Source organism: Microcebus murinus, chromosome X (genome assembly GCF_040939455.1).
Source record: "Microcebus murinus isolate Inina chromosome X, M.murinus_Inina_mat1.0, whole genome shotgun sequence".
Taxonomy (NCBI): domain Eukaryota; kingdom Metazoa; phylum Chordata; class Mammalia; order Primates; family Cheirogaleidae; genus Microcebus; species Microcebus murinus.
This window is the reverse complement of record NC_134136.1, coordinates 99,396,334-99,408,697: the sequence shown is the minus strand read 5'-3', so window position 1 is coordinate 99,408,697 and position 12,364 is coordinate 99,396,334. Positions and strand designations below refer to the sequence as shown.

At 37.9% G+C, this 12,364-nt stretch overlaps 1 protein-coding gene across 2 annotated transcripts in view; it reads right to left on the bottom strand.

The window, feature by feature from the left end:
* POLA1 (DNA polymerase alpha 1, catalytic subunit) overlaps positions 1-12,087 on the bottom strand; it is a 289,248-nt gene extending 277,161 nt beyond the window's left edge. For both annotated transcript variants that reach the window (XM_012784581.3, XM_075999456.1), the window contains exons 1-4: positions 11,988-12,087; positions 7,401-7,525; positions 4,805-4,901; positions 3,671-3,751 (exon numbers count right to left, since the gene is read on the bottom strand). In XM_012784581.3, coding sequence (XP_012640035.2) covers positions 3,671-3,751; positions 4,805-4,901; positions 7,401-7,525; positions 11,988-12,030 — 346 coding nt within the window. In that variant the 5' untranslated portion in view covers positions 12,031-12,087. The remainder of the gene's footprint in view (positions 1-3,670; positions 3,752-4,804; positions 4,902-7,400; positions 7,526-11,987) is intronic.
* Positions 12,088-12,364: the final 277 nt, after the last annotated feature.

Below are 12,364 nucleotides of genomic sequence, written 5' to 3'. Positions count from 1 at the left end.
ACTTACATTTTTACTGAGATCATTTTGGAGCACTTTGACAACAGAATATAATTAAAATGGTTAGTGTACTAAATTCAGGTCTTAACAGAGTATGAAAAGAGGAGGTCAACAGAAGTTTAAATGGCAAGGATGGCTTCATGTAGGGGCTTTAATCTCACTATTGTAGGTTAGTAGGATTTAGACAGAAGGATAAAAAGAAAAATAAAAAATACAAGTAAACATTTGAGGTGGAATTCTTCCACAATTTCGTGCTTCTGTTTTATTTTATTGTGCTTTCCCACTGAGTTTTCTTCATTGGGACTTGGCTGGTATTTTTCTCTATCTCTGTTTGAAAACAACATGCCAGCGATTAGATCCACATCATAAAGAACTGACCTTTCATTTCTGGGCATAACTCTACAATTTATTAAAGTCTTTAAAGTGGTCTGCAGAATTTCATTTTCCTTCCTAAGATTTTGTGACATTATTGGGGGGACACTGAAACAGCAGGGACTTGTGGGTGAATGATGGCAAAGCATGAAATAAAAATGTCTAAGACTAGCTCTCTTCCACAACATCGAATCATTCTCTTAACTAATGTATTACTGAGAAGAGATAATATAATGAATATGGAAACACAGAGATGGCTCATTTATTCAACAATACTGCATACTTTCTTTGTGCCTGCTACTGTGATCGGCACCGTGATCAGGATAACCAGAACATGGGTCTTGTCTTTGACAAGCTCACTGTCCAGTTCAACCTCCTAATTTACAGCTGACAAAACTAAAATTCAGATAGGTAATGGCACTAGTTAGTTCAAGATGACATAGAAAATTAACATAGCCATAACTCTAACATAGGCCTCCTCAGTTCAGGGATATAAAAGCAGCACACAGGTTCATTCTCTTCTTCATGGACTCATATAACCTAGGAATACACAATTAGCCACACTGCTACCAAATTGTACCACTGTACTGAGTTTCTACTTTATGTAGGTTGGCAGAAACTGGGAAGATACTCCACATATTCTAATTTAACTAATGAATGAAATAAATAACATCCTATGTGGAAAAATACACATATGCTTATTTTTTGTAAAAGGAAACACAAGAAGAATAAACTAGAAACTAATAAAAATGGTTACCTATAGAGATGAGCAGAAATGAGGTAGAAAACATAGGGATGAGAACAAGATTTATCTGAGTATATCTTTTGATATCATTTTGATTTTTAAATCATATAAATGTCTTATAATATTCAAAAGATAATATCAAAACCAAAGGATGTTTAAAACCTGAAATTTGAATCAACAAAAATGAACCTGTATAGTAAATTGATAACACACACACAAAATTACTTTATATTAACTTCTGAACACAATACTCTGACTATAGACCCTTAGTAGGACATATGCCAAGAACAAATAAAATTGCAAAGAAATCATAAACTTTACTTAGAAAGGTTGTTGGTAGAGGTACAACTGACTTAGTAATTCTAAAATTATTTTGTGTATATTTTAGAAGACAAGGGTTTTCACTGAGAGTGAAGACAGATATAAATATAGAATTGGGAAGATGAAGAACCAATAACGTTGGATTTGAACCAATTGAATGTATCAGCATGAATTCATGACATATATAATCTCCCTGTTCTGTTCTAGTCACTGAAAGGGCCTAGAAGGCATTACACCCCAGTAGCAATGAACCCTTCCATCCCCCAGATCTGAATACCATTCCTCACTAAAAGGAACCAGGACTCTTGAGAGATGGTTGATTCCAGGTCTTAGACAGGAAGAATACAAACTAAACCTGGAATATCTTATCTTTTTGGCCTAGAAAGCAAGGAAATGCTCAAAGACTGATGAGGCCATGTCAAAAGGACACAGGAGCCAGCTCAAAAGGGCTCCCATTGGCCAAATCTGGGATAATCTGAACATCAAAAGGAAAAATGAGGATCATGGAAACTGAATTATATTAGTAAATCTTTTAGAAATCCATGAATTTAAAGTGATAATTTAAAAAAGAAAGAAAGGATCATCAACAGATGCTGAAAGCATTGGGTGAAAAATGTATGGGGGAATGGAATATATACATGGTCTCAAATTATCAACCCATATTTGCACTAATTACAAAAGGTGAAAAGGTAGCTTCACAAGGAAGAGATCTGACAAACATCACCTTAACCAAGAGATCAAACTTAGTACCAACAATAATGGCATGACTGACATTATATGCCCCTGATATGATCAATGGGAAGAACACAACTTTATATTGTAGATGTTGGCAAGACATTTATTTACAAATAAACATTTATTTATTATCACCAAAATATTTAATCCTAATCTAACCATGAAGAAGCAATCAGGCAAATCCCAGATTATGGGACAGTCAACAAAACCACCAGCCTGGTCTCTTTAAAAATGTCAATGCCATGAAAGACAAAAAGAAGAGTTGCTGTTCTACACTAAAGATACATGAAAACTAAAGTGTATTCTGCATATTTAAAAATATCTGTAAAAGACATTATTGGGCTAATCGGAGAAATTTTAGTATAGACAATATATTAGATGATATCATGATAATGGTATTGTGGTTAAGTAGCCAAGTGTCCTTATTCTTAAGAGGTCACTGCTGAAGTTCACAAAGTTCACCAGAAAAAAAAGTCTCTATGTATGTGGTTGGGAAAAGGGAGAGAGGAAACAAATGCTACAAAATGTTAATCTATAAATTAGGGTCCAGACTATCTGTAAAGGGCAAGATAGTACAGATTTTAGGCTTTTTGGCTGCATGAACCTCTCTTGCATTGTTATATATTCTTCTTTGCATTTTTCTTTCTTTTTCTTAAACACTTTAAAAAATGTGAAAATCATTCTTAGCTTGAAGACTGTTACAAAAACAGGTATGATTTCCTTTTGGGGTAACAAAAATGTTCTAAAAGTGACTGTGGTGATGGCTGCACAACAACTCTGTGACTACATTAAAAGCCACTGAATTTTACACTTTAAATGGGTGAACTGTATGGTATGTGAATTATATCTCAATAAAACTAAACCAGCTGTGAGTGGGCCGTAGTTAACTGACCCCGAATCTAGCACTTGGTGGTAGAAGACTAATAATTAACAAACTAAACAACAACAAAAACAGATACTGAAGAGAATTTCCTATTCTCATTTTTTAGGAACTAAATCAGGTTTACTCAAAAAAAATTTACCAATAATTGTGTAGCTAAGAAAATCTCACACATTCATTCATATCACTTTAAATTTCAATTAAGCAAAGCAAGTTGATTAGTTCTAAACCTTGTTATTGTACTATAGAATTATCAAAGAGCTAAAATTGTAAGTACATCATTTCAGTAGGAATTAAAAGACATCATTTATTGGTGCAGCCCTCAAAATTAACAAGTCTAAAATGACCACAGAACTAAAACTTTCAAAATAAATAAAAGACCAAACTCTTTAGATAACAGAGACATGAAACTTCATTTCCTGGTGGTGTTTTTGCTTTTTACATTTAATTTTCTACATAACTACACTTCGCACAATAGTGGAACATAGTCTATACCTAAAATCAATGATGGTAGGTCCCTTCCCTCAAAGGGAAACTATATCAGATACCAAGTCATCTCAAATTTTAGATAATTCTTTAAATTTCAAAATGAGACTCTCATGAAAACAAAATATAGGTACCTTTCTCACTGACATCAAGGGCATCGTCTTCAAGGTCATCATCAAAAATCTCTCGGCCATCTTCCACATAACCAATACCATCTGTAGTAATAAAATTTAACATTGGGATAAAGTTTCTAAAAGTGGCCAATAATATTTTAGCCATGACCAAAAAAATAAATAAAAGCCCTTTATACCCATTCAGATGCTCTCCTGCCCTGTGCTATTTTTAAGTGCAACAAAATCCTGTTCAAACAGGTGTCAGACAAGGTACAGCACTCACATAGCAGGTGTGGAATCAAAACTGAAGGATATATATTATATCCAGGTAGGTAAGCTGGGGAAATCATTTGGCCCACAGCATCAAAGTTTACCACAATAGGATGCTTTATAGCAATTTTACTCTACCAGAAAATAACAAGTGAAAGAGTCAAGATTACCACAAGTCCAGAAAGGCACCCCAGGCTACAAAGGAAACCTGGCAATATAGCCAAGTCCAATTACAGAAGTGTTATAGAAACATAAAGAGTCACAGGCACAGTCTACATCTCCTCCCTGTGGTCAGTATTCACATGCCTAAAATGTCAGACCCTACAAGCAGGAATCAGTGAGTTTTCTACAAAAGGTAGAAGAACATTAGGCCTAGCCTTTCCACGGTGCTTTCCACTGTTCAAGTTACTTTTCATAACTAGAACCTTGTGTACTCCTCACAGCAAATCTAAGAGATAGGTAATTTTCTTATCTCTACATTACAGATGAAGAACTTAAGGCTCAGAGATTAAGTGACCTGTCCAAGGTCATACAGTTGGAGAGTGGGCAAGATGAATCTTGACCCTGCATTCCTTAATTCCAAGAGCTGTGTGTTGGTCCCACAGGCACATGGCTCCTCTCAATTCCTACATAGCTATATCCTGGAGGATTTATACTATATTCTGAGGTATATGCCTAGATTCTTCAAAATATCCCCAAATAAACTTCCTATTGCTCTGCTTCCTCATCCTCACATAATTAAGGAAAACCCAAACCAAAGGTAAGATCCTAACTGTGCCTTTCATGTATATACCTAGGCAAAGCAGCAACTCCACTGCATGAGAATTCATGAGAAGCAATTATTTAATAACACACTATCTGGCAGGCAATTTCCCCCCCACGTACCATCATCCACGATCCAGTCATCATCTTGGCGTGCCTGAACCAGCTTTGAATACTGTTCTTCATCAACTTCTTCATAAACACTTGTGAAGTCCTCAACCTACCATTATACAAGTTTGAGAAAAAGCTTCAAATGGAGTGAAAGTGTTAAACAATTCTGATGAAAAAATTGTCAAACTGAAATTGGAATGGCAGCCTGAAGGAGTAGCTGCAACCAAATCATGAGTTCTGACATTCAACACCACTACAGGGTTTTCCTTAAATAGACATCAATTAACTTAGTATTCCTTTTAGGTGGGTGTTAACATAAGATATTAAACGATTCCATTAGCATAATATACTTGTCACACCATCAATTACTCATCTACTTCATAAAAAACAAACTGAATTATAGCCAATTCTTCATTAGCTGCTTTGGGGATTATTCACTTGTAATTTCTAGACTGGTTTCTCCTATACTTAGCAAACCTGTAAGGCATGCCACCTCCCTCTCCACTAGCTGACGTATGCTCTGTGAACAGATGATAATTTTAATAACTATTCAACCAACCAAATATAATTCAAAAGGAAAATCTCCCTCATCCATCCTCCTCCAAAAATTAGCAAAACAAACATACTTTATGTTCTACAGGCAAACTAGAAATGGTTTTTGAGTGATCTCTGTTTGCATTACCACTGATCCCCCATCATCCTCAGGCCTTGAAACTGCACAGAGACTTAAATGCTGAGCTATTTGAAAATCAAGTCCAGAGTGGCAGGTTCTCCAATCACACTGACTGCCTGACTGCCAGAGGGTCAGAGCACCATGAGCTATTGGTATGAATAAAGCAGATCATCCCTGCATAGTTAAAAACAACAAACAGGCACACACTACTGCTGCAGCTGTCCATGGTGATAGGCCACTGACTTCCCAGATGGGAATCTAGTGGGCTGGTTAGTAAGATCTCATGGATACCTCATTAAAAATTCCCCCTTCTCACAAGAGTTCTTCCTTTGTCAAATGGGATGTGGGGAAAATTACTAACTCCACTTGAAGAGTTAACAACCTAGGGAAAAACTTGGACACAGAGCTTTGAGAGTCTGATGGCCAGAGCTAACTGGATTTCTGCCACAACTACAAGGCTTATAATAATTATAGGATTAGACTTAGTTTTCACCTCCTTTTTAACCTACGCTACAGGGATCACTGGTGAATAATGATTTGGCCTTTGACCACCTGGTAACAGAAACTACCTGCCCTATCAAATTAAGTTTTTAACAACCCAGATGCAAACTAGTCCAATTAATATTACTGTACTGACCAATTTTCTTTTTTCTGATGGAGGGGAACTGACACAATTATTTTGGTTGAAGATATATTTTATCTCTTATGTATTAATAAATAAATTCACCTATATACTATCAAGAAGAGACCAGAAAACTATTTTAAAAAATCATTTTGAGTAAAAAGTCATTTTAACTCTATCTTTAAAAACAACATTGTTACTGCTCAGCATGAACTATTAGAGCCATACAATTAACATCACAGTGTTTAAAGGGAAATTAGCCACATTGTGCCAACATCTGAAATGTCCCACAGAACTCCTTTATAGAAGTACCTACTTAAAAATGCTTTACTCCTGCTTTTCTCTAATCCTTTTAGCAACCCTTTATGATCTGGCTGTCTCACTTAACTTGAACAAATGGTGCCAAATGGCAAAAATCTACTATTTGCTTAGTTGCCCAATATAATATAGATCATAGAATACGCATATTCTAAAGTCAGAATGCCTGGGTTCAAAATAGCATCTGCCACTGTGACCTCACTAAACTTTCTGTGCCTCAAATATCTCACCTGCAAAACATTGTTAATCACAGCATCTAATTTCATTAGGTTATTGCAAGGATTAAATAAGTATACTGCTAAAAGCACTTAGAACAGTATATTAGCTCAAAATGTGTATCAGTTGTTGTTACTGTTAATATTATTTTCTAGTATTGATTAATCACTTTCTAGCCCTAAAGCAATTAAGATACTCAGGGAACACTAAAGGTGAAGCTATACAATGTTGTGCAGAGGGTGGCCATTCTGTTTCTTTACCTGCAGGTCACAAACAGTGGGCTAGAGGATAATGGCCAAAAGACCATCACATTCAATCTTACAGGCAGGACATGGCAGATGTAAGGTCCACGTCCCCACTGCCACTCCACTTGCAAATGAGATTAGGAAGAACAATTTTCTCCAAGGAGAAGTAGTGCTTAGCTAGACCATTCAATACCTTAAGAGTAAAGTAATAGTACCTCCAAGTTACCCCAACAAAGCCATAGGACTTAGCTGAGACATGGTATGCTCAATAAGGAAAAATATATAGCTATGTACTTTCATTTTGAAATTTTCAAATCATGTGTAAAGTGCTTTATAGGAACTTTAAGAGTTGAGTACTCTCCATAATCTGTAAACCTATCTCATGCCCATGCATGTTCAACATTAAGAAATTATTATTATAAGAGGCTGGGTATATATTAATATTTCTAATCAGGGCAAAAGTGACATAAAACTAATTGCAAGCTATGAATTAAATGAAGCACAGGAGAAAAAAAAAGAAAAATGGTTACTTACTTCATATTTATACTTCTCACCAGCTTTAGCCTTTTTTAGTCTTTCTAGAGCTTCTTGGCGCCCTTTCTTTGATTTTTTTTCTCGCCGGGCTCGAGAAGCTACAAAACTCCCCGAATCTGACACAGCTGAAAGAAAGCCAAATTTACAGATGTTAGAAAATTGTCAGTCATCTTCCTTCAAAAACAAAAGGAATATTTCTTGCCAATAGTAACACACAATTTTAATATTATACCAATGGATACTTGTAACAACGTAAATAATTCCCCAAGCTCATGGCCAAATATGCAGATGTGTGTTTTCAGAAATTTTCTCTAAGATCCAGTTAAAACTGAAACCACTGTTATTTTTTCCTCCAAAAAGAGGAAAGTCCCCAATTCAACTGATACCCTATGGAGTCACTAGAGAAAGGAGGTCAGCCATTAGCTTGTCCATAATCTTTCCATCAGAAATGACAAGCCACAAGTAATCCAGTGTGTTATAAAAGAAGAACAATTCATTTTGTATTCTGTTAAGACTTTAAGGAGCATCTGCTCTTTGCAAAGTACTAGGCATTATTAGAGACACAAAGATCAAAAAGACATGGTCCCTGTACTTATAGAACTTACAATCTAATTTGGGAGGTAAGTAGCAACTGGCTCTAAAACAATATTTAGAAGTAATGGATATCCTATCCATAGAAGTTCAGATAAAGTACCTGGAATTTCAAAGAAGGAATAGATGGGAAACTGGAGGAATTTAAGAAAGACAGCACTGAGGAGACTCTTGATTCTATCACTAATTTAAAGGCCTCAGTTGGTTATAATATTATAGGATGATAGTAAAAAAATTTTAAAGATTAAAATGTGTTTTGTCAAAAATTACTGAACTATCAGAGGATCTCAGTGTTCATTCATTTAACCCTTGAATTATTCATGCTTTTGGTCATTATAAACTGACTACTCCACACACATACTAAAAAGAATTCCTCCACAGAATTAAGACTTTCATATACCAGCTGATGAATAACCAAATCAAGCACTACAGTGCTGCTGGTCAACCATGAGTTTAGGCTCAGCATGACTGTCATCTACATCTCTAAAATGGAGTATTTTATTGTATTCGGTGCTAATTAATTTATAAAAAGAAGCACAGAAAAGGAGTACTGATAAGAAGCATCCTAAAAGCTCCAACCCCACTGGAATGTTCACAACAACATTAAGCTCTTTGACTAAAATAGAAGATACAATTTAAAGAACATGTTTTAACTGCTGGCAATAAACTGTTGAAAACTATATCTTAAAGGTGAAGCATAATTAGAGATCTTGTTTTTTTTTTCTAGCTCTCTAGAAATGGAATCTCTCTTTATATTCTCTATTGTTTCACTTTCACATTTGACTTTTAAATCCATTTTCAGAAAGACATTAAGTAAAAATTAAGGAATGCAGGTACTTAATAATGACAGCCACAAAATCTTGGGTGTCACTCAAATGATTTCAAAAATCATGAGCAGGGCGACATGAAAAGATTTCAGAGATTATTAAACATGACCACTAAAAGTGAAAAGCTGGCCTCAACGTATCCCCTTCACGATTCCCTTGACTCCCGACAAAATCCTTAGGTCTTCAAATGGACTTACTCCATGGGCAACAATGTTCCACTACACAGGGTTTGGGATATACTTACAGATAAGACACAGTTGCCTGTCCTCAAGGGGCTCACAGTCAAGTACAGCAAAAGCACCTGAGACTACAAGCAAAATATAAACATGGTCCCATAGAAGAGGTAAGAACACAGTACTGAAGAAACATACCAAAACAGCCACTGACTTTGCCTAGGAAATCAGGGAAGGCTTCACAGGGGAGGTTTCCAATACAAGCCTAGAAAGAGTAAAATTTCACCACCGAAGAACAGGGTAAAAAGTAGCACAAGCAGAGGAAAAGGCATGAGTCAAATTACAAAGGGATGAAAATGCAAGGTTTATTAAGAAACTGAGAGAAAGTCAGTGGGGAAGATAAATTCAACATGAGAGTGTCGAGGGAGTAGGAGAACCAGATTAGGGAGAAGCAACAGTTAAGCAGTGGACAACTATCTTGTCATAAGCTATCTAACAACTGAAACTGAAATTCCCCCTTATAAGTCTTGATGGGATGCAGAGCCTATGTTCCACTACAGAAGCTGAAAAGGTAGATGCTCTTTCCCAGACATCCTTGCAGCCAGGGCATGGGCACATAAACATAGGCTCTACCAATCAGGAACACCTGCTCACATTTTAAGTCAGAAGCTAGTGTCGCAAGGAAAGGAGGGGGGCTTAAGGAAGATTCTAGAAGCAGCAGCAGCTACAGAAGGATTGAGAACCTGGAGCAACAGTGAAGCAACATCCTAACATACAAGCTATAGCAATCAAGTATTTTGTCAAGATTGCCAATGATCTCCTTACTGGCCCAGTTTTCTGACACACTTTCAATCACTGTTCTTAGCTAAGCAGCCCCCAGACTAGCTTTCCAATCCTCCTGGAGTTTCTGTGAAAAACACATATACTTATAATAAATTCCTTTTCTTTTTAAATTAGCTACAGTTGGTTCCTGCAGCTTACAATTAAGGACTCTAATGCAGAGCCTCGGGGTCCTCATCTGTGAAATGGAGATAATCATGTCTGCTTCAAAAAGCTGTTAAGGATTATATGAGGATGCCTATCATACTTTGCACTTAGCAATACAGGGGAAGCTCATTTAATGTCTCTGTGTGTATGCAGATGTAGGATAGTCAAACACATATACACATACCTCACACACATACCACACCTAACAGTATCACAATCTAGCTTCAGAATGCAAAAATAAAGTAAAGCAGTTTTCTCAGGGAAGCCTCAATATAGCGCTGTATATAATTATACAGTTATAATTCAACTTCACGAAGACAGAAACTATGTCCTGCCTACCCACCATCTTAATGCCAGGGCCTGGCAGAATGCCTATTCCTGGTAGGTACATAATAAATATTTACTGAGTGAACAAATGAATGAACCATTGTATCCACTTTTTTGATCATTAAACTTTCCCTGATCTCTTTTCATATATATACTAATAACTGCAGCTAGTTACAGACTTTTCAACTTTTCACTGCCATTTTCAAGGAGCCCACATTCTAATACTCAAGAAAAAAACTCCTAGATTTTCTTTTTTGGAATATGTCTCCAATGCTTCCTGTAGTCAAGTCAGCAAAAAAGAATAAGCACGAAAAAAAAAAATCCAGTTACAAAGGTTTAGATATTTGGCTAAAAATTACCATGTATCTCCACCCTCCCCAAAACCAGAGACAGTAGCCTGCAACAGTCTTTCAGGTAACAATCTTTGTCTGCCCTAAAGGAAAAATTCCAGTCACAAGTCCCCAGCAACTACTTAATCAACACCATGACTTAAGAGGGGTCTCAAGATTGCACAGTATCCTCCAGAGAGTGATTTTCTTGATGTTCAAGGATGACATACAGTTTTTAGGGTGAAGAACGGGCTTAGTGGAAAATCACTGATAGATGGCTACAAAGACTGTTCACATACTCACATCCTACATCCCATTTGTAATTCAGGCTAGCTGTCTCTCCAAAATAAATTGTCTTAAAAAACGAAAGAACAAATTGAAATCTGTAATTCACAACTAGGTGAATGCAAAGGAAGCTGATTAGGAAATAAGTTCTCATTAATGGTGATGTATTTGAGTGACAGGAGATGTGACGCCTGAGCTAACAAAATGAAGCATCTGATTTTAAGTTAGAAGTTCACTGAAGTTAAGTCACACTTTAGTTGAACACTGTTCAAAAATCAGAAATCAGACAAAGCCATTTGCATTTTTGTATTCTATTTTTGGAAATAAAAGATTACCACTGACAAACTGAGTGATACACAGGGCATCCGCAATGCTGCAGAAGGGATGCATTTCTTTTTAGAAACTTTACCAGAAATGACTAGATTGTGAACACTTTCTATGCAGCACTTGAAGAACTTTCCAGAGAAGAATGTGAAAGAAAACCTGTTAAAGCATAAAGTAGAAACACATTACCTAAGAAGACAAAACGCGTCTAAGTGGTAACAGCACTTAGAGCTTTCTTTCCTGCTCAGTTATAATGCATAGTAATTTTCCTGGGAGTTCCTAAAAAGGAGAACACACATCTTTTCTGTCCTAGCCCTCAAGCGGATACTTGGGAAGGCAGCAGTAAAATACTTTCGGCCAAGATAGTGCCCCACTGGGGCCAGTCTCCATGAAGTTATGCCCAGCACGTGGGTGCAACTCTCCAAAAAAAATAAATAAATAAATATAAAGGCAAGCGACTGCAGAGACCATCGGTAGCAGGGGTGAGACAGCATTCCAAACAAAAAAAATCCGGCAGTTCTAGTTTGCAAAGAGCAAACCGTCCTGCAAGGAAACCCTGTCCGACGCCAGAAGGGCCCCCACCCGAGACGACCAAAGTCTGCGCCCAAACAGATCCGCGGGGCAACCCAGGCGCGCGCCTCCCTCAGTAAAAAAATAAAGCAGAGACCTCCCTCCCCGAACCCCACCATCCGCAATCATGCCACGGTCCCAACCCAGAGCCCCGCGCGTGGAGTCGTCCCTCACCGCTCGCTCCCAGCTCGCAGTCGTCGCCGTGCACCGGCGCCATGGCCCCAGAGTCTACCGATTCCGCGCCAACCAGCACGAAACTGGCGCGGGGGCTGAGACAGGCGCCAGCCCGAAAGCCAATCAGCTGCTCCGGAGGCTACGGACTTCCGCCCGGAAGGCCACTGACGTGCTGCGCGGCGCCCCGCCCCGCCCCCGGCCTTCTCGCGGTCCAGCGTTTGGCGCCCTGTGATGACCCCTTCGGGAAAAGCTAGAGCTAAGGTGGGGGGAGGCCGGAGGAGAGCAGGAGAAAGAAGCGGTCGGGCCCTGCAAAGGAGCCGCCTGGAGACTCTGCGCAAGCGCACGCATGCTGATGGAGAAAAGATTGGGGCGCGTGT